This window comes from Girardinichthys multiradiatus, chromosome 10, assembly GCF_021462225.1.
Source record: "Girardinichthys multiradiatus isolate DD_20200921_A chromosome 10, DD_fGirMul_XY1, whole genome shotgun sequence".
In the NCBI taxonomy this organism is placed as follows: Eukaryota; Metazoa; Chordata; class Actinopteri; order Cyprinodontiformes; family Goodeidae; genus Girardinichthys; species Girardinichthys multiradiatus.
Window position 1 is genome coordinate 37697815 of NC_061803.1, and position 25841 is coordinate 37723655.

At 40.2% G+C, this 25841-nt stretch overlaps 1 protein-coding gene across 1 annotated transcript in view; it reads right to left on the reverse strand.

Moving 5' to 3' along the window:
• Nucleotides 1–5093: 5093 nt before the first annotated feature.
• Nucleotides 5094–25841, reverse strand: part of LOC124874677 (signal transducer and activator of transcription 5B-like) — a 42955-nt gene continuing 22207 nt past the window's right edge. Inside the window, exons 9-19 of the mRNA XM_047376138.1 lie at nucleotides 23622–23801; nucleotides 23152–23239; nucleotides 22760–22882; nucleotides 22455–22547; nucleotides 14064–14270; nucleotides 13450–13544; nucleotides 13163–13305; nucleotides 10988–11143; nucleotides 10824–10875; nucleotides 7345–7449; nucleotides 5094–6984 (exon numbers count right to left, since the gene is read on the reverse strand). Of these exons, the coding sequence (XP_047232094.1) occupies nucleotides 6861–6984; nucleotides 7345–7449; nucleotides 10824–10875; nucleotides 10988–11143; nucleotides 13163–13305; nucleotides 13450–13544; nucleotides 14064–14270; nucleotides 22455–22547; nucleotides 22760–22882; nucleotides 23152–23239; nucleotides 23622–23801 (1366 nt within the window). The 3' untranslated portion in view covers nucleotides 5094–6860. The remainder of the gene's footprint in view (nucleotides 6985–7344; nucleotides 7450–10823; nucleotides 10876–10987; nucleotides 11144–13162; nucleotides 13306–13449; nucleotides 13545–14063; nucleotides 14271–22454; nucleotides 22548–22759; nucleotides 22883–23151; nucleotides 23240–23621; nucleotides 23802–25841) is intronic.

A 25841-nucleotide genomic window follows, 5' to 3' on the forward strand; every position in this document is an offset into this window, starting at 1 on the left:
TCAGCTTTGGTGTCCATCGCTGCGACAAATGGGCCGTGCATGTTTAACTGCGCAGCCCAGTCGGTCTATCCAACCAAAATGGATGACCCCAACAGTGGCCAGCCTAAGGCACACCTTATTATGTGAAAAATGTTTAACCTTAAGTGGCTGTTAAAACCTTTGTTTTTTTCCCTATATTGCCACAGTTCTATCCGTGCAAAATGCAAGCAGGTTTTTGAACATTATGTTTCTGGGTTAATCTAGATGAGAAGTTTCAAAGTTTCCAAAACTCCCATATATTCTGCAAACACTTTAAAAACACATCAGATCTCAGCTGGAAAAAAAAACCCTGCTGGATATCCATACTGGTACGGAACGGGTAATGTGTTAGGAACAAGAGGATCCCTCATCACTTGATGAAAATGAACATCAGCAACCCACAGAGGGCTTTCTTTATCTGAGAAATCTAAATTGAAACACTGATGCAGCAGGCAGGTCCAGTCTGCTGAAATGTCATTGTAGCAACTCATCGTGCCCAGGTCAAGGTATGCATGCCTTCCATAAGGGCATGCTACATATTCCCAAATCCTGACCAGGGCATCACTGAGCAACTGGACAGTCTGAGGTGAAACCTGGTGGCATCAGATGGACCGAAACATGATGTCCCAGAGATGTTCTATTGGATTTAGGTCAGAGGAGCATGAAGGCCAGTCAATAATAACAGTTCCTTCTTCCTCCAGGATCTACTTGCATACTCTTGCTACACAAGTCCAAATATTATCATGCACCATGTCAAAATGAGGTGAGATCTTTCCATGTAATCCATGCAACATTCATTAACTGCTCGCAGTTAAATCCATAAAAATAACAATAAATATCCTTTTGTGTAATCCATGCAACAATTATTAAAATACACAATTGAAGCAGTAGAGAGTGGCATATTCTCATATTCTGGGACTGAGAGACTGGAGAGGCCTGTATGGAGTTACATATTAACCGTCTTATCTTTTGCATAAGTATAAACAAGTGTAACCAAGGAAATGATGTATGATTTTCCATTTTCTACAAGTATTAAATGAAATGAGTAATCTTTGATTATCAAGTTAAAAGACGTATGATTGAAATATAATTGAGAACTGATAATTAAAATAAAAAATATTAAGGTTTAAAATTATATAATGTTGATCAGTTGTGATGTATGAATAAAAAGAATGAAGTGATGGTTTTATGACTATGTTTTAAAGTAAATGCAGAAAGCTGAGAATGGAATGTGTAATACTGTGTAAAGTGTAAGACTGAGCAGATTAAGGAGAGAACTGTAGGATGACTAGGAGTGACGAGAGCCGGCTGCGGGCTGACAGCGAACCTTTTGAAGGCCAACCAACAACATGAAGAAGGGAGGAACAGGATAAAGCCAGCTGCAGCGACTCTTTTGAAGACCAACAAGCAATGCAAGGAAGGGAGGACGAGACTACAGCCAGCTGCGTGGCTATTACTGGTATCTTCAAGGCCGAAAAACAGCACCAGAAAGCCATGACGACCATGACTTAGTATTGGGAAATAACATATTGGGCAATAGCATGTTGCGCAACAATGGAGAAGCCTAACAAAGGGCTGACCAGTAGGAGCATCTGCACTATAAAAGCAATGCCAAAAAAGGGAACTGCAGTTGTTTCCTCGCAGAAGACCAGAACAAGATTGGACGGAGAAAGACACTACAGATGAATCAGAAGACCAGACACAGCCCAGCTGATTGACTGCATTACAAAAAAGAGGATCAACCCGTGTGCTCTGGAAAGACCGTGCCTCGAAATTAAGAATCTGATTTCATCTACAGCCTTTGTATCCAGACAACAGAAGTGAACTTGATCGGTGAACAACTGATTGCTCTAAGTTTTAGGCTTCTGGAAGTCCTGAATCAACCTCATTTATACCACCGGGGTTTCCTTCAACTCTTCAGCCTCTGGAAGCTACTGTCTTCTGAGACATATGACAACAAAGTTCCTGTTTGACCAACGAAACCTGGAGCATCAGTGCCTGTCCACTTAGAGGAAGAAAACTGAAGATTAAGCCGTCTTTCCATCAAGAAATCGCTCGTTGTTGCCAGAAGAAACATCCCCATCGGGTGCATGGATGAGCCTCCGTCTTCAAAGCCTCTCCAAACTCACTAGTTTCAGCATCAGGGAAAGACAGGTTGAGTTGATTGATTCATTTCTATTATTGAAATTATGTGCTGCCGAATTTAAGCTGTTACTGACCCCTGCAAAAGCGTTACTAATTAAAGAAAAGCATATAAAATTCTAGATAAATCGTGGACATCCAATTATTAGTCACCTTATTGTTGGTTTTCATTGGTGGTAAAAAGTCTTGTTGCCTGGTTCTAAGAGATTTTAGGTGTTTTTTATAGGTTGCCTTAGCTGAGCTTGTTAAAACAGCGCCCTTGGGGCTCATGTCGAGTCACTAAAATTAACCTAGCCCATATACCAAGAGTCAGTTGTGATGTTAGGGAATGAGCAGCCATTAACAGAAGTGACTGTCGAGGAGTGGATGATTACTGTGGGCTACTCGGTCGTCCTGACCTCCAGTTGAAAGGAGAGACTTCTGGATGCAGGCTGTCAGAGGTTAGGCGTGTCATTTCCTGACAACAGAACATTCAGTAAACCTGCTTAGTAATATCTTTCAGGTTTAGGGAAGTCCGGCCCCGTTGGATGGAGAGCTGGATTGAGCGATCCCCTTAGACATAGGAGGGGTTAGCTCATCGGACAATGAAAACCAGGAGGAACCCAGTACCCACTGCACCAGTAAAGGTTCTAACAATTGTTCTAAGGATTTCATCCTGATACTTAATGGCAGTCAGGGAGCCATCATTTATACAGAAGAACAGGGCCTAGTAGAGGACATCTGGCCCCCAGGCCAACCTCATAAAGTCTGTTTCTAAGGGTTTGGTCAGAGACATTCACGCTAGTGGCCCGCAATTGTATAGCGCTTTATCTAATCTGAGAACCCCAAACCGCTTTACACTACATTCAGTCATTCACCTATTCATCCACAAACTGACAGTAGTAAGCTACATTGTAGCCACAGCTGCCCTGGGGCACACGGAGAAGAGAGGCTGCCATACAATTGGCGCCACCGGGCTCTCTGACCACCATCAGCAAGCAAGGTGAGTTAAGTTTCTTGCCCAAGGACAGACGGATGGAGCGGGGGTTTGAATCTGCAACACACTGGTTGCAGGACAAACCGTGTCTCCTGGAATCTCCTCCTTGCCCTCGAGACTGTGCTGGGAGAGACAGCAAACCTTCAAGCAATGGTAAATGTCTTGTGGCCTCCCCCTGCTAAACCATTCCTGTTTTTGGGGTTGTCTCTCTGTTGCTCCTTTGGCGAACCTGTCGGTTATTTAGCCATTGTTGAAGGAAATCTATAAGCAGTTTTTAAAGAAAGAGTAGTCAGAACATAGGATTGGTTTTTTTATGACCAATGCTATGTGTGAAAAACCCATCCCTATGGTCAAACATGGTGATGGCAGCATCATGCTGTGTCTTTGTGGTTCTAACATGAGAAAATGTAAACGTTCAAGAGGCATGAACTTTTAGATATATTGACTGTTACATAAAAGATCCCCTACAAATAACTCTGTCTCAATTTATTTTCCAAAATTGAGATTTTATTTACAGTTGATTCATCTAAACAGAACAAAATGTGATAAAAAATTAAAATCAATATGAATAAAAATCTACATGAGACACTCTTCACGTACCTAGCAAAAAGTAACAAATACATCTCTTTGAATACCATTCAAAAACATCCACAGAAGTACATCAGATGTATATTAGCATCAAAAACAGACAATACAAAAACCCTTCTAAATCTGAGTTTATGTTAAAACCTGATTGAGTGCAGTTAGTCGACTCTGCAGAACATAAATAGTGGGAGATTTTAAGCTTTCTCATGTTCTAACCGAGGAAACGAACAACAAGGGTGGTTCCGCTCAGATATATAGTGATATCTACAGAACCAGACTTGAAGGACTTGTATGACTACATAGGTAGTAACGGTGGCTGTATATCTGGGTATGGCCTCATTCTGCTTTTTAAACAGATGTTATCCTTCCTTCTACAGTTTAAAATAAATGGGAATTTATATACAATTTCAATGCTAATATACAATAACATTTGTTTAAGAACTACAAACCACTTTCCATTGAAGGGCTTCATTAATGTTCTAGCTATGTGCCCTTTGATAAATTCTCTTGTTACAATGTGTTTGAGCACGTAAAGGTAGGTTTGTGCACAGGAAACTCAAACACCTTAAAAGGCACTTTAAGACTCCAACAACCAGAAACGTCACACCGATGGAACACATTAGCGGATGTAAATGTAAGAACAAGGGTTCTGGATCCAACCTGGACTAAATTCTGCTTTGTCCTAGTGTGACACCCAGATAATTGCTTCAGGTTCAATAAAAATAATACAAAGCAAAGAAGACGCATTGAATTTCAAACTTTGCAAAAATCTTTAACAGTAAAATCTCATTATTTAACGTTGAATTTCAGCACCTAAAACTAACGTGACCCAAGGCAGTGTGGTAGAGAACAAATGCATTTCAAGGAAAAAGTTGAAGATACATAGCACTTAGCATGTTCAGTTCTATGTTTAACACTTAAAGTTAGACTAAGTAACTTCTGAACAAGGAGGGAGAAAATATGTGTGTACAAAAACTTTGTACACTACAGCCTTACATCCACATCTTTATTTTATCTTGGTAGACAGGCCGTCAGAATGAGGACCTACCTCTGGGCACCTAACAATACCGAGTCGGTTCACCAACCACTGCCATTGTTGCATTTTTATTATTATTAGAACATGAGGCAACTGTGGCTCAGTAGGAAGAGTAGTCGTCTTGCAATCGGAAGGTTGTGGGTTCGATTCCAGCTTCCTCCGGCTGTATGTCGATGTGCCCCAGGGCAAGGCACTTAACCTCAAGTTGCCTACCGATCTGCGTATCGGTGTATGAATGTGTGAGCGTTAGTGAGTGCGATTGGGTGAATGTGGCTCTAGTGTAAAGCGCTTTGAGCGGTCTGTATGACTGGAAAGGCGCTATATAAATTCAGTCCATTTACCATTATAGGATTTGATTTTACTGGTGTTTTTGACGCTGTAGCAACACAGCTGGGGCTGAGAACAACGTGAGAGGATGAGAGCTATCAGTTCCCATCTCATCACGCTTCTATTTCATCTCTGCAGGGTTTAGTACAAAACATGCATTCAGAGCTCATCAGTGGAAAAGGCTACTTATATTAAATCCAACTCTTACAAAACATGTATGTACCTAATCTGTGTGAATGCAGAATTGAAATATTTTTTAGTATTTAAATGTTATTTCTGTCAGCAGTCCCTGTTCCCTGCACAGTGTAGCAACTGGTAATCGGTTGTGGCTTTGTCGTCACAACGCCTCTTGCCAATTAACCTTTTAGTGTTGGACAGCCTGTTCATTTCTCTTTCAATGGAGTCACATCCGGCAATAAAAAGTAAAATGTAAAAAAAAAAAAAATGGAGTCACATCCGAAAGGAAAATATATTTGTGGGTTGAACTGCAGAGTTGAGTATGTTGATTCCACAAGTGAAGAAACAGTTAAATCCTTTCTGCCAAACATCTTATTCTGTCACTAACTCTCGTCAGTGACGGGCTCTATAGTGTGTGGGAGAACCACACATAACCCAGATCAGCCTGACACCTCATCCTCATGGTGGTCACAAGCTTGGTTCGACATGGTTGTGGGATGGGGTCCCATTCCTTCACCAGCATGTGGCTCAGGTGAGGCAGCGAGGTCGTGTTGATCACTCTGGAACAAAAACATTACTCCCAAAGCTGATCCCAAAAGTTTTCAGTGGGTTGAGGTCAGAACTCCAGGCAGGGCATTCCAGCCTCTCCACTCCCAGATTCTGGAGGAAGTCTCTAATGAACCCTGCTCTGTGGGGGTGAGTTTAGAAATATTGAAGGACAGAGTCTGGTGCCAAAGAGTGGAGACACTGAATTGGCAAAGGAAAAATTAACCCAAAGTATTTTGTTTCTACTTTGTTTATCTGAAATATGATATAGTCAATATGATGTAAAAGTAGTTTTTTTTCTTAAATAAATAAAATACGACCTGTTTTTTGTATTCTGCAAAGCTGCTTTGTTTGGACAGGGTGCAACACCCATTTTAATTATTTTTGATTTATGACTGGTTTTAGCCACCCTTTAAGCTGAAGTTACATATAAACTAAGAATATAGCAACAAATGTGCTGTTTTGCTCGTTCTTTAGAGTTGTAATTACTATCAACAAATGATAGAGCATATTTTAAACTAAATGTATTTAGTAAGTACCATTTGTGTTGAAAGTGCCTGGTGTTTAGCAAAAGTTACATAGTCTCCCTTGAAGTTTCATTTCTTGTCTTTTAAGGTTTGCAGTCAATATATCGGTGACAGATTTACTTGGTAATAGAAAAAAAGATAAAATTTGTCAGTACTTATTCACACAAGATAACAGATTACTATGCAATGATTTGTAGAGATTCTCCCCAAGAAAAGCTTTTCTTGCTGAACGTCCTGTAGAGCTTTTATCAAAACTACCTGTATGCGGTGATCTGGAAAGGATATCAGACTTGTCCTTTGCAAGTAACAATAACTATATGTTAGATGTACTCTCTAGACAATAGACCTTTCTACCGTCTCTTCATACAGACAAGCACAACAGTCAAAACCAAACTGTAAATTGGATAGAGATGTTGAACAAGCTGACTCATCTCTGTTATTGCCTATTAGGGGTTCTGGGAGTGAGTGTTAAAAAAATAACCAAACAATAAAACACAAAGGTGTGCAGAGGGTTCACGTGTCCGGTTCAAGACTGCTGACTGCTCCACTGGTTGGCCATAGGCCTGCGAAGCAATTCCTCTACATGACGAGCAACATCCATAGGGTCCTCCAAGTCAAACTCTCCATCTGGATCCAGCATGTTGTCACTACTGCAGCAGAAGCAGACGTCAGGAGTTTAATGACACACATAACAGACACAGGAACAGTGTTTATTGACTGTATACATTGCATCCTAAACTCAATGGACACCTAATTACACATGGTGGCTACTCAATGCATTTAAGCATCTAGATGCAATATGTTTCTGACACCTTGTTGACTCTAGGCCACATAAGATGAAGGCAATTCTGAAGGCATAAGGTGGTCCAACCTGATATCAGCAAGGTGTACCGAGTGGCCAGTGAGGATATGTAGCTTTTCAATCACATTAAAGAGTCTAAATTAGCCATGTTTTGTTGCTGTTATTTATATACTAGGGCTCTGAAGGTTCATAGTTAATGTGTGCTTACATGGAAGAATAGACACCAAAGCTGTTGGAATGAGTGGTAGAGGAAGAAGCTGTCTGGTCCATAAATGTAACTCCTGTGGATGGTTCAGGGTTTGGGGTGGTGAATCTACAAGAGAGAAGTATTATTCTGATTACTATAAAATGTAGACTTAAAAAGACTATTAAATAAACTAGAAGTAGGAAAGTAGCAATTTTACTGTCTCCAACACTGGCCATCCTCAGGTCAGTTTTAAAACCCTAATTATGCTCATCCTGAATGAATGTACAAAAACGTTCTATACAGTGCAGTAAAAAGTATATTCCCTACTACAGATTTTGTCTGTCTTTCTCTCATACTTAAATGTTTTAGATTAAACTCATTTTAATATCAGACAAAGATAACCTGAGTTAACAGTTTTAGTTTAATGTCACTAGCCATAATCAGTGGAACCATGCACAACCAAATTAGTTGAAGAACAAAGTCTGACATCTATCAATCTGTAAAAAGTTACAAAGCCATTTCTAAGGCTTTGGGTCTGCAGAGAACCACAGTGAGAACAATCAAGAAAACATGGAACAGTAGAGAACCTTCCTGGGAGAGGTCAGTCAACCAAGATTACTCCAAAAGAGCATCACTAACTCTTCCAGGAGGTCACAGAAGAACCCAGAACAACATCTCAAGCTTTGAAGGTCTCACTGCCTCAATGAAAGGTCAGAGGTCATGATTCAACATTAGAAAGAGAAACTGGGCAAAAATGGTCTTCATCATATTTACCAAAAAACAACTTGTTTTGTTCCAGCCATGAATGGAGAACAACCGCTGAACTACACAAATAGAGAGACTGGTAAAAACTCTGAATCCCAGAATGCACAGCAATGCTAGTTTCAGGACAGCTCAGGAAGGAAGAGTCAGAGCTGGGATTCCTATTATACAGGTCCTTCTCAAAAAATTAGCATATTGTGATAAAGTTCATTATTTTCTATAATGTAATGATGAAAATTTAACATTCATATATTTTAGATTCATTGCACACTAACTGAAATATTTCAGGTCTTTTATTGCCTTAATATGGATGATTTTGGCATACAGCTCATGAAAACCCAAAATTCCTATCTCACAAAATTAGCATATTTCATCCGATCAATAAAAGAAAAGTGTTTTTAATACAAAAAACGTCAACCTTCAAATAATCGTGTACAGTTATGCACTCAATACTTGGTCGGGAATCCTTTTGCAGAAGTGACTGCTTCAATGCGGCGTGGCATGGAGGCAATCAGCCTGTGGCACTGCTGAGGTCTTATGGAGGCCCAGGATGCTTCAATAGCGACCTTTAGCTCATCCAGAGTGTTGGGTCTTGAGTCTCTCAACGTTCTCTTCACAATATCCCACAGATTCTCTATGGGGTTCAGGTCAGGAGAGTTGGCAGGCCAATTGAGCACAGTGATACCATGGTCAGTAAACCATTTACCAGTGGTTTTGGCACTGTGAGCAGGTGCCAGGTTGTGCTGAAAAATGAAATCTTTATCTCCATAAAGCTTTTCAGCAGATGGAAGCATGAAGTGCTCCAAAATCTCCTGATAGCTAGCTGTATTGACCCTGCCCTTGATAAAACACAGTGGACCAACACCAGCAGCTGACACGGCACCCCAGACCATCACTGACTGTGGGTACTTGACACTGGACGTCTGGCATTTTGGCATTTCCTTCTCCCCAGTCTTCCTCCAGACTCTGGCACCTTGATTTCCGAATGACATGCAGAATTTGCTTTCATCCGAAAAAAGTACTTTGGACCACTGAGAAACAGTCCAGTGCTGCTTCTCTGTAGCCCAGGACTGGGGAATGCGGCACCTGTAGCCCATTTCCTGCACACGCCTGTGCACGGTGGCTCTGGATGTTTCTACTCCAGACTCAGTCCACTGCTCCCGCAGGTCCCCCAAGGTCTGGAATCGGCCCTTCTCCACAATCTTCCTCAGAGTCCGGTCACCTCTTCTCGTTGTGCAGCGTTTTCTGCCACACTTTTTCCTTCCCACAGACTTCCCACTGAGGTGCCTTGATACAGCATTCTGGGAACAGCCTATTTGTTCAGAAATTTCTTTCTGTGTCTTACCCTCTTGCTTGAGGGTGTCAATAGTGGCCTTCTGGACAGCAGTCAGGTCGGCAGTCTTACCCATGATTGGGGTTTTGAGTGATGAACCAGGCTGGGAGTTTTAAAGGCCTCAGGAATCTTTTGCAGGTGTTTAGAGTTAACTTGTTGATTCAGATGATTAGGTTCATAGCTCGTTTAGAGACCCTTTTAATGATATGCTAATTTTGTGAGATAGGAATTTTGGGTTTTCATGAGCTGTATGACAAAATCATCCGTATTAAGACAATAAAAGACCTGAAATATTTCAGTTAGTGTGCAATGAATCTAAAATATATGATGGTTACATTTTCATCATGACATTATGGAAAATAATGAACTTTATCACAATATGCTAATTTTTTGAGAAGGACCTGTATGTCATAGTACAAAACTCCAGTGCATGGCATCATTTGACATTAGGTAGACAGGAAATGGTGTGGAAAGAGTGGGGTAAGGGAGCACAGAAAGCATCAATGGGCAGGGATTCGATCCCACAACAGCCTGCGTCGAGGACTGAGGCCTCCATAGATGGGCCTGCACGCTTAACCCCCTACACCACCAGCGCCGCAACCAAGGATCCAAAGTTGAGTACAGTCTGATGTTTGTCAATCATAAACTGCCCAAAATAAGACTAGTTGCCCTAACCTTTCTTTCTGAGCTTGTGAAGAAAAAGAAACTGAGCCAGAGATTCCCCGAGAGACGGTGATAGCTCTGCACGCCTGATGCGTAAAGTCCGAGCAGACGCTCATCCCAGCACCGCATGCTGCCCGCGTGTGCCGGTCTAAGGAGCCATGCAACTCGCCACCCCCTGTTGCTCTCCTGTCCTCCAGAATGGTTCATGTAAGTGAAAAGTGTTTGGGCAGAGAAAATTAGTGTAGCAGAAGATAACCTGGTCTTAGTGTAGCTTAAAACAACTGAAATATTCCATTGTGTTAAGCTTGTTTGTGGTGTCAGCAGGGTACCGGCTAAGCAAATTCTGAAGGCCATAAGCCTAGTGCTACAAGTTTGTTTGAGTTGTGTTTTTTAAGGTCAGACAAACTTTATTTCAGCGAGTGGTTTAAACATGAATGGTCCAGTAACACGTGTTCGCTCCATTTTATCTGTTTCTCCTTCATCTAATCTAACCTGCTAAAATATGTCCTTAAAAACATGCCAACTGGTGTGTCCGCCAGCTGCTAGAAGTTAATAGTTCTGTGTTTGCTAAACTGTAGTCAACATTGTACACGTCCACTGGGCATTGTGTAAGAGCACCATTCATTGATGGAATATCAAAATCTATGTTTTATGACATAATTTTTTGGGATTTAATGCAATGAGCACTTGCTTACAATAAATATGTTTTAGAGACATGAGCTAAAGAAAAATCCCAACTCACTCTGGTACAACTTGTTTGATTTGTGGTTTAACATATCCATCCACTGGTTTTGCTGGAAGACAAATAGACTTGTTCAGGTGTACTGTACCACTCACAAGGTATACTGAAGAAATGTTATACAAAGTATGTGCTGAGGTTCTAAACTAAGAAGTCATTACACATACAGAGTGGAGGGGTATAGTACTTGGCGAAGACCTCGTCTTTGGCGCGGTCGGGGTAAAGAAACAGAAGATGGTTCAAGTCACTTATGCGGTCAGCCAGGGAGCGAATTGAGAAGTCCTTTGTTGTGTATGGCAGCAGATTCCAGACCAGTCTTTCACCTACAAAAGTGGATCAAAGATGTCAATTCTCATTAAAATGGATATACAGGTCCTTCTCAAAAAATTAGCATATTGTGATAAAGTTCATTATTTTCCATAATGTCATGATGAAAATTTAACATTCATATATTTTAGATTCATTGCACACTAACTGAAATATTTCAGGTCTTTTATTGTCTTAATACGGATGATTTTGGCATTCAGCTCATGAAAACCCAAAATTCCTATCTCACAAAATTAGCATATCATTAAAAGGGTCTCTAAACGAGCTATGAACCTAATCATCTGAATCAACAAGTTAACTCTAAACACCTGCAAAAGATTCCTGAGGCCTTTAAAACTCCCAGCCTGGTTCATCACTCAAAACCCCAATCATGGGTAAGACTGCCGACCTGACTGCTGTCCAGAAGGCCACTATTGGCACCCTCAAGCAAGAGGGTAAGACACAGAAAGAAATTTCTGAACGAATAGGCTGTTCCCAGAGTGCTGTATCAAGGCACCTCAGTGGGAAGTATGTGGGAAGGAAAAAGTGTGTCAGAAAACGTTGCACAACGAGAAGAGGTGACCGGACCCCGAGGAAGATTGTGGAGAAGGGCCGATTCCAGACCTTGGGGGACCTGCGGAAGCAGTGGACTGAGTCTGGAGTAGAAACATCCAGAGCCACCGTGCACAGGCGTGTGCAGGAAATGGGCTACAGGTGCCGCATTCCCCAGACCTGGGCTACAGAGAAGCAGCACTGGACTGTTGCTCAGTGGTCCAAAGTACTTTTTTCGGATGAAAGCAAATTCTGCATGTCATTCGGAAATCAAGGTGCCAGAGTCTGGAGGAAGACTGGGGAAAAGGAAATGCCAAAATGCCAGAAGTCCAGTGTCAAGTACCCACAGTCAGTGATGGTCTGGGGTGCCGTGTCAGCTGCTGGTGTTGGTCCACTGTGTTTTATCAAGGGCAGGGTCAATGCAGCTAGCTATCAGGAGATTTTGGACCACTTCATGCTTCCATCTGCTGAAAAGCTTTATGGAGATGAAGATTTCATTTTTCAGCACGACCTGGCACCTGCTCACAGTGCCAAAACCACTGGTAAATGGTTTACTGACCATGGTATCACTGTGCTCAATTGGCCTGCCAACTCTCCTGACCTGAACCCCATAGAGAATCTGTGGGATATTGTGAAGAGAACGTTGAGAGACTCAAGACCCAACACTCTGGATGAGCTAAAGGCCGCTATCGAAGCATCCTGGGCCTCCATAAGACCTCAGCAGTGCCACAGGCTGATTGCCTCCATGCCACGCCGCATTGAAGCAGTCATTTCTGCAAAAGGATTCCCGACCAAGTATTGAGTGCATAACTGTACATGATTATTTGAAGGTTGACGTTTTTTGTATTAAAAACACTTTTCTTTTATTGGTCGGATGAACTATGCTAATTTTGTGAGATAGGAATTTTGGGTTTTCATGAGCTGTATGCCACAATCATCCGTATTTAGACAATAAAAGACCTGAAATATTTCAGTTAGTGTGCAATGAATCTAAAATATATGAATATTAAATTTTCATCATGACATTATAGAAAATAATGAACTTTATCACAATATGCTAATTTTTTGAGAAGGACCTGTATTCACAATTAAGAGATATAAACAAAGCAGCAATTCCCTGGTCTTATTTTTATCTCCGGGGTAAGTAACACAGAGACCTAAAATGGTCCAATTATTGTAAGAGGGATTTGGGTTTGTCTTGGATTATGACTTTTTTTGCACATACTGTATATTTGCCTGTCTGGCACACTGCAGCTTTATTTTGGAACTGAACAGAGTAAAAATCTCTTCTACTGTTGGATTATGTGGAAAAACATCTGCGAGATTTGCTGCTTTCTTCCTGCTGTTGGAGAAAATGTCAGAGTCTGAGTCGCTGTTCACAGCTGCATTAAAGATCTGAATATTATCAGAGTGATGAAGAATGAAATCTCATAATGACCATTATAGGTGTATATATCATCCAAGCCCAATAAAGAGTTTTTTACCTTGTTTGTTGGGATTTTCAGCCACCCAGGCAATAGTGATGCCTCCGATTTCAGAGTCGCTGAAGCGGAGCAGGAAGGTCCCATTTGGTTTAGACAACAGCATGTCTTGAGCCTGCTGCTTGTTCACAAATCCAAGAATGGCCCTAAAATCACATCCACAGCTGAAATCGAAGATTTACCCACACCAAACAATAACCTTTCAATAAATGGCAGCAGTGAAAAAAAAAAAAAAAAAAAGCATTATTAGTTTAAGTTAATCTACTGATAAGTAAAGGAAAAGCCATTACCCATCATTCCAGTGAGGCTTCAGGTGTTTCTTCATGAGCTCTACCACTCCATCAAACCACTGCCAAAAGGTGAAGTTGCGTCCAGGTAAGTTTTCCTGTTAAACCACAAGATCTGTCAGTTTGTTTCTAGCAGCTACCTGGACAAGTCTAAACCCACAGGTAATAACACAATAAACTGGTTAATGAGGAATACCTGATTAGGATGTAGCACAGCCTGCATAAAAAAATAATTGACAGTGGTTCCAAGTTGTGATATTGCTTTAAATACTAATTTTATCAACTTTATTAATGCTGATCGCTCTGGCACAATGGTTTATACACCATGTTTTTGCCATTCAGACACGGCAAACCATTAAGCCTCAGTTTCTATGTGGCATTTTCTTGCAATTTATTGTTTCAGTTGGTTGACAGATCTGCCAGGGATGAGGAAGCCTAGGAGAAACAGGAGGCCATTATTATTTATCTGGTGATGAGGACCATTAGTTCTGTCACTGTTCCTCTCCGATATCATGAAGCTTCTTTAGTAAGCCTGATTCTGCAGGAGGCTGAGGCAACATCTCCACACACTGACCTGCTGAGAGAACTGCTGAAATGAGAGAATGAGCGGGTCTCACCCGGTTGAACTGGGCCCAGGAAATAGTCATGTTACGGAAATCCTCAGGGTTATTACTGCTGCTTGAAAAGGCCTTCTGCGCCAGGAAGACCAAGTTATCTTCTGTCAGACCACGTCCACTGTGCATCTCCGCCTTGTACTTCATGTCCAGGGCTTCACATAGCTGAGTCCACAGCACTTTGTCAGGTACAAGGAATGGTACCCTTCCCTAATGAAGGAAAAGGTCAAAAAACCAGGTTAATAGAAGTATGGCAGGGAAGAGCAGTGAGGGGCAGGAGAGGGTTTGTTTTACTTTTTGCACTTTTTAGAACAGCCACATCTTTTTTTAGTTTAGAGCATTTATTTATTGTAGGATCAACGCTACAATATGTACAATGTAAAGTTAACAAAATTAAAGCTTCTTGGTCACTAAAATGAATAGAAAGATAACAGATGCCACCCCAATAAAAATCTGGTGGTAAGGCCCACCTTTAAGCATGTATCAGTGAGAAACCCCGTAAAACACGGTAGAGATTGAACATAAATCCACAGTTTGTGTTTAGATGAAAAACTAAATAAAACAGTTTTTAGAGAAAAACAATAAAGGGGAAGTTGGTGTGTGGGATTCCTTAACAGCAGTTATTTCGGCCCATAATAAAAAAATAAGACTTACAAATCTCAACAAAGAACCTAAAAGATAAGTAAAAATAAAATAAAAAGTACCAATCTCCAACTTGCAAAGAAAAATAAAGAAAATCTAATAGGAAATTACCTTAATAAAACACCCAGGAAATAGAAAAAAAAAACAATAATATGAATCTGGACCCAGATCTGCATAATTTCTTGCAAGGAGTTTGCATTAGCAAATAATTATTTTTCTACTTCCTCCTCTGCCTGCTCAGACACTTTTCTCCTAAGCTCCCTGCTTGCTTGCTTGCATTCTTTTACTCTTCACTTTTTATCTCTTAGCCAAAATTATGTAAATATTGGAATAAAACTACTTCTTACCAGCAACTCCCAAGGATTATTATTATTTAAATTTTTTTTCTAAAGGATTTTGATGCTTTTATAATCGAACTCGAAAGAAGGACAAGTTGACGCCAGCTAATCAGCAAAAAATGCCTCCCTTCACCACAGAGGACTTCAACAAACATTTACAGAAATTGGTTGTTTTGGAGATGAAAATCCATTGACATGAAGTGAATGTGGAGGTGAATATGAGGTACAACGATGATTCAACTCTGCCTGTGATCCCAAACAGTGACAGCCAGCTCAACAACTCAGCTGGCAATCAGAACACTGAGAATAAACCTACCGGCAGACCCCCTGGCATGTTTTAGACGCATGCCCAAAAAATTAAGGTGAACGACTCACTGGACGATCTCAGCAATTAAATAAGTTAGAATGGCCAGAATTACAGAGAAATGCTCCCGTTTCCCCTGGGAAAAGGAGACTTCGACAGCGAGCTGCTGTCACAACAACTGATAGGAGTGAGACAGCTGGAAATAATGAAATTCTCTCAAAAACAGATTTGCTCCACTACAGAATGAAAACCAGGGAATGATTCATCTTCTGAGAACAATAAAAGGTTTGAGAACAACCTTCATTCTAAACAGTCTTCTCCTAAATTGCCAGAGAAAAAGCGCCCCACCGGACCAAGAACCCTAATAGAGGGCAACACAGCTGTGGATGGGATTAAAAACCTCTGCAACAAGAAAAACACAGAAGTCATGATTGGTACCAGTAACATGGCGTCCAATATCTCAGAGAATATTCTTGCAATCACAGAAAAGCGCCTGTCTCTAGAAAACCTTATTATACACTGTGGAGCCATGGATGACGTGGCTAAGACAAAATCAGAAGGATTGAAGGAGGATTTCACTCGTCTTCTGAATATTGTTGGAGGTCTCAATATCAAGGTGTTTCTCAACAGACCCTTTGCACCAATTTTCTGTGGAGATGAGATTTTTTCGAGACTTCTGATGATTAATTAGTGGTTGAAAAAAACATATGCTACTACATCTGTGAACTTCATCGACAACTATTTTTTGGGAAAAGACAACTCTTCAAGCAAGATGGTTTCTGTTTGAACAAGCCGGGAGCCAGACGTCTCACATCTAATCTCTTCTATTCAGTAAATAATCCGCCAGCAGCTTCGACCTTCAGCAGAGAACATGAAGTATCGACAACAATGATAACGACGCCTCCAACAGCTCCAGCAGAATTAACCGGCCAGTTGGCTGAGAAAGAGAGGCCATCACAAAAGGTCTCCCTGTTGAAATCCACAGGAGAAGTGGACCCCCCCGTTATACCCCCCTGTGGTATATTGTGGCCAAAGTGACTGAAGAAGGGCAGCAGACTGATGGTCTCCAGTGTAGCAGGTGGTTTATTTACAAAAAGAACAACCACTAATATGTACAAAAATGATTTAAACTTGAAAGTGACAAAATAAACATAACTATACTCAAACCAACCAAAATTAACATCACGTGCACACAGCTACACTGACCTGGTCCTCCCTCCTTAACTTCTTTCCTGATCTGCTTAAATACCTTCATGCCCTTCCAAACACAATTAACTGAAATGGAATCTTCCATCTTACAGGTATATTCCAACATGAGAAATAATCTCAAATCACTGAAGCTACTTCTATCTAGCAACAACCCTGTGTTTATGGTTTAACAATTATATCCTAACTCTAACACATCAAAACTAACAAACAAAACCCCAAAGTTAACTTAACACTAACAGTTTCTTCTCCCCTCTTCACCTGGTACCTCCTGTGACATCACTTCCCTGAAACCTCCAAATACAGGAAGTTAGGCCACACCTCCTCCTTTAGTTCCTTGAACACAGGTAAGTGGTAAAATCACGAGCCGGAAATAGGCAAATGGAGTTCATCCATTTTACCACACCCCCCAAAAGGATAAGAGACAGTAATAAACAATCAACAAAAGCCATAAACTGTCAGGTACAACCACACATAGAGTTAATATCAGCAACTAAGTCATATAAACTGGCTTTATTGAACATTAGATCTCTGTCAGGAAAATCATTTTTAATCAATGACTTCATTACTGACCACAATCTTGATGTCATGTTTTTAACAGAAACATGGTTACATGAATTTAATGAAGCTCCCATTCTGATAGAGTCGACGCCTACGAACTACAATTTTCTTTGTGAGAGCAAAGGTGGAGGGGTCATCACTTTGTTTAAAGATTTGCTAAAGTGTAAAAAAGCATTTCTGGGCAAATTTGACTCTTTTGAATATTTGGCTCTCCAGGTAAAGAGCCCGGTCCGACCATGTTCTTGAATATTTACAGGCCTCCTAAATCCATAACAAACTTTTTCAGTGATTTCAATGAGCTTTTATCTGTGATATGTGTTGATTATGACTGTTTAATTATTGTGGGAGACTTCAAATTTCACATGGACAATCCTGAAGACAGAAGTCCAATAGATCTATGTGACACTCTTAGAAATTTTGGTTTGACTCAACATTTTAAAACAGCAAACACACAAACAGGGACATATTTTGGACTTGATCATCACTAAGGGTCTAAGCATTTCCAAGGTGTCTGTAACTGATGTTGCCCTATCTGACCATATTTCTGTTGTTTTTGAAAACATAATCTCCAATGGCTCAGTTTGCCAAAGAGACATGATAAGAAAAGGCATCTTTAAGGACGGTGCTGCTGAAACGTTTACTCTTCTACCTCCACTTTGCCCTGTAACACAGTAGATGAGCTGGTAGATAACTTTCATTCTAAAATCTCGGACATCATTGATTCAATTGCTCCAATTAAAGTGAAAGTCGTTTCTGGGAAGAAAATGTCTCCGTGGAGAAGTGCTCCACCAGTCAGAAGTGAAAAAAGGGAGTGTCAAAAAGCTGACTGGACTCCAGGTTCATTATATTATCTATAAAAAGACTATACAGATATAACCTACAACTGAAAAATGCAAGGGAATCTTTTTATGAGATCAGCAAAAACATTAACAATGCTTGTGCATTATTTGCCACGGTTGACAGGTTAACAAACCCTCTTGTAACTGTAGCATCTGAACTCCACTCTACCAGGGCCTGCAATGAATTTGCTAACTTCTTCACTGAAAAACCCAAAAGAACAGAGGGGCAGTCAGCACATCCACATCAACTCCAGTACCAAAGTTGTCTCCAACTAGAATGGATTTTGACAAATTTTCCCAATTTCACCAAATAAACTACAAAAATTTAGTAGAAATTGTCCACCAACTAAGCTCTTCTTCCTGCTGTCTCGATCTTTTACCCACAGCTTTCCTTAAGAAAGCTTTGCCTGTAATAATGTCTGATTTAACACAAACAATAAACACATCCCTTTTGTCAGGTGTTTTCCCCCAGGCCCTAAAAACAGCAATTATCAAACCTCTATTGAAAAAGAGCAATTTGGACAAGCTGCTACTACAGAACTACAGGCCTATATCAAACCTCCCCTTCATCAGCAAGATTATTGAAAAAGCTGTGTTTCAGCAGTTAAATAACTTCCTCACAATGACTAACCGCTTTGATGTCTTCCAGGCAGGCGTCCGTGCTCACCACAGTACAGAGACTGCTCTTGTCAAGGTGTTCAATGACATCCATATAAATGCAGACTGTGGAAGAACCACAGTGCTGGTATTATTGGACCTTAGTGCAGCATTCGACACTGTTGATCACTCCATTTTATTAGAGCGCCTGGAAAACTGGATTGGCCTTTCTGGTACAGCACTCAACTGGTTTAAATCCTACTTGAAGGACAGGGACTTTTTTGTGTCAGTAGGTAACTTTACATCAGAGAGCACAAAAATCACATGTGGTGTTCCCCAATGGTCCATCTTAGGGCCCCTTCTATTCAATATCTACATGCTCCCCCTAACTCAGATTTTAATAAACAACAATGTAAGTTATTATAACTATGCAGACGACACACAGCTATACGTTACGATGTCACCAGGTGACTATGAACCCATTCAAGCGCTGGGTAAACGCTTAGAAGAAATCGATGCTTGGATGGGGCAAAATTTTCTTCAGCTGAATCAAAACAAAACTGAAATAATAATCTTTGGACCACAGGAAGAGCATTTAAAAGTTAATACACAGCTTCAGTTAATATAGCTAGAAACCACCAGTCAGACTCGAAACCTGGGTGTAGTGATGGACTCAGACCTGAACCTTCAGAGGCACATAAAGACAGTAACAAGGTCAGCCTTCTGTCACCTAAAGAACATCTCCAGGATTCAAAGACCAATGCCTCAGCAGGACCTTGAAAAACTAATTAATGCGTTCATCTTTAGTAGAATTGATTACTGCAACGGTGTCTTCACGGTCTGCCTAAAAAGTCAGACAGCTGCAGTTGATCCAGAATGCTGCTGCCCACGTCCACACTAAAGCTAAGAAAGTGGAGCACATCACCCTGGTTCTAATGTCCCTGTAGCTCAGAGAATAGACTTTAAAATACTTCTGTTAGTCTATAAATCACTGAATGGCTTAGCACCAAAATAAATTACAGACTTGTCAGTGTATCAACCACCCAGACCTCTCAGGTCTTCTGGCTCAAATCTACTCTGTATACCCAGAATCAGATCCAAACATGAAGAAGCAGCTTTTAGTTATTATGCTCCAGTAATCTGGAATAAACTCCCAGGAAACTGCAAAAGCATAAATAAAGGATAAATGCATATAATGGTTGAGCATTTTGAGGTACTTTGACAAGATATTTCTCCAAAACTGTACAGTAAAATATTGAATATTTATTCTTTTACATACAACATGAATGTGAAAGTTGTAAAAATGTAATTAATATAAATGCTCTGTAGGTTACTTTTCTGTTTTCCTCTTGTTTTCTCAACCGATGCCAGGATCGGTGTCCTTTCTGCTCCATTACCATAATGCACCTTGTATGCGCGAAGCTAATCTTTAAGAGAGAGCTGGTGTCAGCTGGTGTGACCGCGTATTTCTGACTGTCGGCTCACTTAACAGCAGTTTTCTTCTGTACAGTTGATGTCTCCTCACTGAAGCGACGCAGCAAGTCCTGCAGTTTGAGCGGAAATTCAAAGCTGGGGGCGATCAGTCTGCTGCTTTAGTCAGCGCTAACCAATAGGGAAACGTCTTATATCGTTTGCCTTTAGGCAATGTTCCCAGCACTCAAAATTCTTTGGTTACGACTCTCGCTCTTTTGGTTTTGACGCTATCTGTTTTTGGTTGAACTCAAAGATTTTTGACATGCGCAAATAAAAGTTTATGTTTTGCAAATAACTTTTTTCTCTTCGTGAGAAAGAATTTGTCATTTTAATCCAAAAAGTTTTTTCAAACAATTTTCTTTCTCCCCAAAATAAAATCGTTACAACTCTGAACGTTTTGATCACAACTTAATATGTTTTGATTGAGATTAGTTTTTTTTTTGATTGAATATTCCAAAAGTTTTGACCACAATTTATTTTTTTGATTGAGATCAGTTTTTTGTTTGATTGAATAATATTGAGACAAATTTACCTCCATATAACGTGCCTTTGTTGTACTGTTCGGTCGAGCCAGCAAAACAACCAACCCTCTCACAGCTACCGAGATTAGCTGCAATGCTAGTCCCTTTCATGCCCATATGTGGATTACTGGGAGAGCTCCGCTTTCCTCAACTTGTCCCCTAGGACATCTTTTCTTCAGAACGGTTCACATAAGAGGTAGTGTTTGGGCAGAGAAGATATGAAATAATCTAAATAATGTTTATTTAATGACTTTGGTTTTTGTTCGTATTGAGAAAACTCAGTTAAGTGCTAGCAGACTAGCTCCTCAGCTAATGATGTGTTCTGTGTTGTGTTTTTAAAGTTAAGAAAAACGTTTTTTAAAGGGTGGCTTTTAAACACAGATCGGCAATATTTTGACAATAATATTAATAGTATTTCAAAAGGTACATGTTTGAGTAAAGGAATGGTAACAAGCTATAAGCTTCTTTTCTTAGCTTCATTCGCTAATGGCTAAGGTGACACTTGACTTCTGACCGCCATTTATGAGTTATTAATAATTATTTTTTCCAGAAAGGTTGTTAGGTTCCAATCTAGGTAAGTAATATTTCTCTAAATATTATTTCACTAAATGTGATAGCTAATTAAATACCATTAAGACTCATTTATCCAGAAAGGTTTGGTTCTTATTCAAACTAATATTTCCTTAAGTATTATTGTACTAAATAAAAACAGCAAATTAAACAGCCTTGAGAATTAGTTATCCAGAAGGTTGGTTTTATTCAGCAAACCATTTTTTAAAATATGATTTAATTAAAATAATGTTTTATCTGATCTTTCATTGTGAATGGTTGTTTAAAGGCATACCAATTATTGTCTAAGTTCCAAGCCTAACTTAACTTCATTTCCAGATTCTTCAAGATAATCCTTGGTTACATTACCATTCAATGTTATATATGTTTGAGAACCATCTTTGATTCACTTATTCATATTGTACATAGTTGGTCTTCCTCATTCTGCTTCATAGTTTAGTAGGATTGTTCTAGCATAGTAAAGAGTTTGTTGATTGAAATATGTTTGACTTTGAGTTGACTTATTTTTGGTAATAAAATGTTTTATTTTAAGAAATTTCGTGAATTTATTCCATGTGTGTGCAGTTTTGCTGTTCAGTAATGTCAGAGCTTGGCTCATCCCTTTCAATTTTGTCCTAACACCACTGCCTTATTAGGCTGGTATTCACCGAACACTTAACAGTCCGAATTATTATTTAATCACATATTAATATTAAATAATATATTAATAATAACAACAACAGTGGGTTTGTGTTTCTCTTTCCCTCCATCCTCTCCCTTAATGTCTGTCATGTAGTTAACTTGTATAACTGCGATGCAAAATATGCAGGTTAACTCTAATTGTTTTAAGTTTGTATACAACTTGTTTAAAAAACACAGTGAATGAATTAATAGTATTTCTAATTTTTATCTGTAACTCTGTCTTGCTCTTTACTTGGTTTTAACTTGATTCTTTATAAAAAGGTATAAAACCACTAAACATCTACACAAAATATTAATTATAGTATCCTTGAAATATAGTATCCTGACAAATATTGTATCCAAGTAGTTGTTTGTCATATGCAGTAACTATTGTGACTTGATGTTGTCCAGCTCTACTTTGGACAGAATGGATGCCTTCCATGGTTTACCATCCTAGCCTCCCAAGGATCAACACAGAAGCTACCATAAGCTAGTTTTTGCATTTTAATTAGAGCGTATTTCCCATTCAGCCCTGCATCTTAGAAGAAACTCATAAAGGCACATTGATTTTAATGCTCCCATAACTGCAATACAATAAGATGTATTAAATGTCTTGTGTCCATGCATCTAGGCAATTTTCTTGTATATGTAACACAGCAACATTCATTGCAGATTCATCTTACCGGCTCAGCGAAGGCGTTGTCCCACAGGACTGTTGCCGTGGCGTTATTGTCCTGACTGCCATGGACAATCACAACCACAGGTAAAGACAGCGTCTGCAGGTCACAGATGAAACATTAAGGGCACCTGATGAACAATAGTGATCTAAAATTATTTGAATTTGCACAATCACCAACTGCATTTCAATGCTGTAATAGATTAGGTTTAAACAGAACCAGGAAGCAGATGATTTCATGTTTATTATCTTTTATTTGACTGTTCATGGTTCTAAAAATGAAAAATAAAAGAAATCGTCCAGCTGAATAACCTTGACATGAAAGACTAGCTCGTTTCCCCCAATGCTGAACTGCGACTCAAACAGAATGGTAAACTTCTCCTCTGTCACAGATTCTGCGCCCCGACGATCTGAACGTTTAATTCGCTTCAGTGACTGGAAAAGATCAAACAAGTGACTTATTAGACAGCAGCAACTTTACCACAGTCATCACAGGGTTAAACTGCCACACAACAGGAACAGGCAAGCAGAGGTAAACTCAAATCCATGTCGAACCTTCAGCTAAAGAAACAACCGACCCATGAAGACTCTAATCTAAACCATCACTTTCGTCAAAATGGTCCAGGTGTAGGGGTTTACATCATATATGCAGTAAAATGTAATCAGAATGATGAAATCAACGAACAAGTTGTAAAGTTGTTTACCATGTTCCTGAAGTGGGCACTCAGGGTGCACGTGGCCTGGTGGTACTCCATTACACAGTTGTTGTTAAGGATCTCTCCACTGCTTTCACTATCATGGCAAAAGAAAGAGTAATTCCTCTACAACACCTCTTTAACAGAACAAACTCATCACATAACAGTTTACAAAGAAAATGAACTAGTTTGAACTCAAGGTCATGTTAGTTTGGTCGAATTTAAATGAACTGTGTTACAAAAAGCTTTACAAATTTGTCTGGATAAGAAACATTTACTGGATTTAGATTTTCATTTCAGTCCAGACCCTCATGGTCAGTAGACCCTGGTCTTTTAATCAGGGCATATCTGCTTCAACTCACTGAGTGTATCGTTTACTGTACATTATCTGAACACTGAAGTATTTGTCTGTTCATATCCAATAAAATGTCTGCTAGAGGTCTTTGAAGAGACACGTTTCCATTCAGCTGGTTACTCGCCTGTGTGTACTTTCATTCTTCAGCAAAGCTTTGGCTTGCTGCTCACCAACAATGACAGCCTTCACCTGCGGTGGGTTCATGTGGACGTTGAGCTTCCCACCCACAAGAAGACGGACTGTAGCTGCAAATTTTGTTTGGGTCTTTAACACCTGAGGCGGCTGTTTTTCAATGATGAAGGTGCTGAAAACCAGAGAACACAGTAACATGTTGGTGAACATTGAACGTAAGTACTCTCAGTGCATGGACCCTCAGTAGGGCTGCAAACAAATCACTTGTCATCGACAACATCTTCAAAGAAAACTTGTTATTGAGAAAATTTACTCCAAATGTTCTTGCTGTAGAGACAGCATAGTCCCCAGTGTCTGAAGGCAAGCTTTGGAAACCAGAACTTCCCTCCACTAGAAGCATAAGATAAACACATGAGCTCCTAAGTTCCAGGACTAGAGATGTGATCCAACTCTGGTTTCATAGACCTACAACCAACGTGTATCATGTACTGTTAGGTGGGTCAAATCTCGCCCTTAAAAACATTCGGAGAGCATTCGTTGGATAGCTTCATAGACTTTAGCCAGAGGTAGGTTTATTTGTACAATCCGAGAGATTTGGTAAAAAATGTATGGTGATATCAGCCAAACCTGTCCGTGAGGACAATCTAACACATAAATATATATACAGGTCCTTCTCAAAATATTAGCATATTGTGATAAAGTTCATTATTTTCCATAATGTCATGATGAAAATTTAACATTCATATATTTTAGATTCATTGCATACTAACTGAAATATTTCAGGTCTTTTATTGTCTTAATACGGATGATTTTGGCATACAACTCATGAAAACCCAAAATTCCTATTTCACAAAATTAGCATATTTCATCCGACCAATAAAAGAAAAGTGTTTTTAATACAAAAAACATCAACCTTCAAATAATCATGTACAGTTATGCACTCAATACTTGGTCGGGAATCCTTTTGCAGAAATGACTGCTTCAATGCGGCGTGGCATGGAGGCAATCAGCCTGTGGCACTGCTGAGGTCTTATGGAGGCCCAGGATGCTTCAATAGCGGCCTTTAGCTCATCCAGAGTGTTGGGTCTTGAGTCTCTCAACATTCTCTTCACAATATCCCACAGATTCTCTATGGGGTTCAGGTCAGGAGAGTTGGCAGGCCAATTGAGCACAGTGATACCATGGTCAGTAAACCATTTACCAGTGGTTTTGGCACTGTGAGCAGGTGCCAGGTTGTGCTGAAAAATGAAATCTTCATCTCCATAAAGCTTTTCAGCAGATGGAAGCATAAAGTGCTCCAAAATCTCCTGATAGCTAGCTGCATTGACCCTGCCCTTGATAAAACACAGTGGACCAAGACCAGCAGCTGACACGGCACCCCAGACCATCACTGACTGTGGGTACTTGACACTGGACTTCTGGCATTTTGGCATTTCCTTCTCCACAGTCTTCCTCCAGACTCTGGCACCTTGATTTCCGAATGACATGCAGAATTTGCTTTCATCCAAAAAAAGGACTTTGGACCACTGAGCAACAGTCCAGTGCTGCTTCTCTGTAGCCCAGGTCAGGCACTTCTGCCGCTGTTTCTGGTTCAAAAGTGGCTTGACCTGGGGAATGCGGCACCTGTAGCCCATTTCCTGCACACGCCTGTGCACGGTGGCTCTGGATGTTTCTACTCCAGACTCAGTCCACTGCTTCCGCAGGTCCCCCAAGGTCTGGAATCGGCCCTTCTCCACAATCTGCCTCAGGGTCCGGTCACCTCTTCTCGTTGTGCAGCGTTTTCTGCCACACTTTTTCCTTCCCACTGAGGTGCCTTGATACAGCACTCTGGGAACAGCCTATTCGTTCAGAAATTTCTTTCTGTGTCTTACCCTCTCGCTTGAGGGTGTCAATAGTGGCCTTCTGGACAGCAGTCAGGTCGGCAGTCTTACCCATGATTGGGGTTTTGAGTGATGTACCAGGCTGGAAGTTTTAAAGGCCTCAGGAATCTTTTGCAGGTGTTTAGAGTTAATTTGTTGATTCAGATGATTAGGTTCATAGCTCGTTTAGAGACCCTTTTAATGATATGCTAATTTTGTGAGATAGGAATTTTGGGTTTTCATGAGCTGTATGCCAAAATCATCCGTATTAAGACAATGAAAGACCTGAAATATTTCAGTTAGTGTGCAATGAATCTACACACCTCCCGAGGAAGGGGTCCAGGAGGCATCCG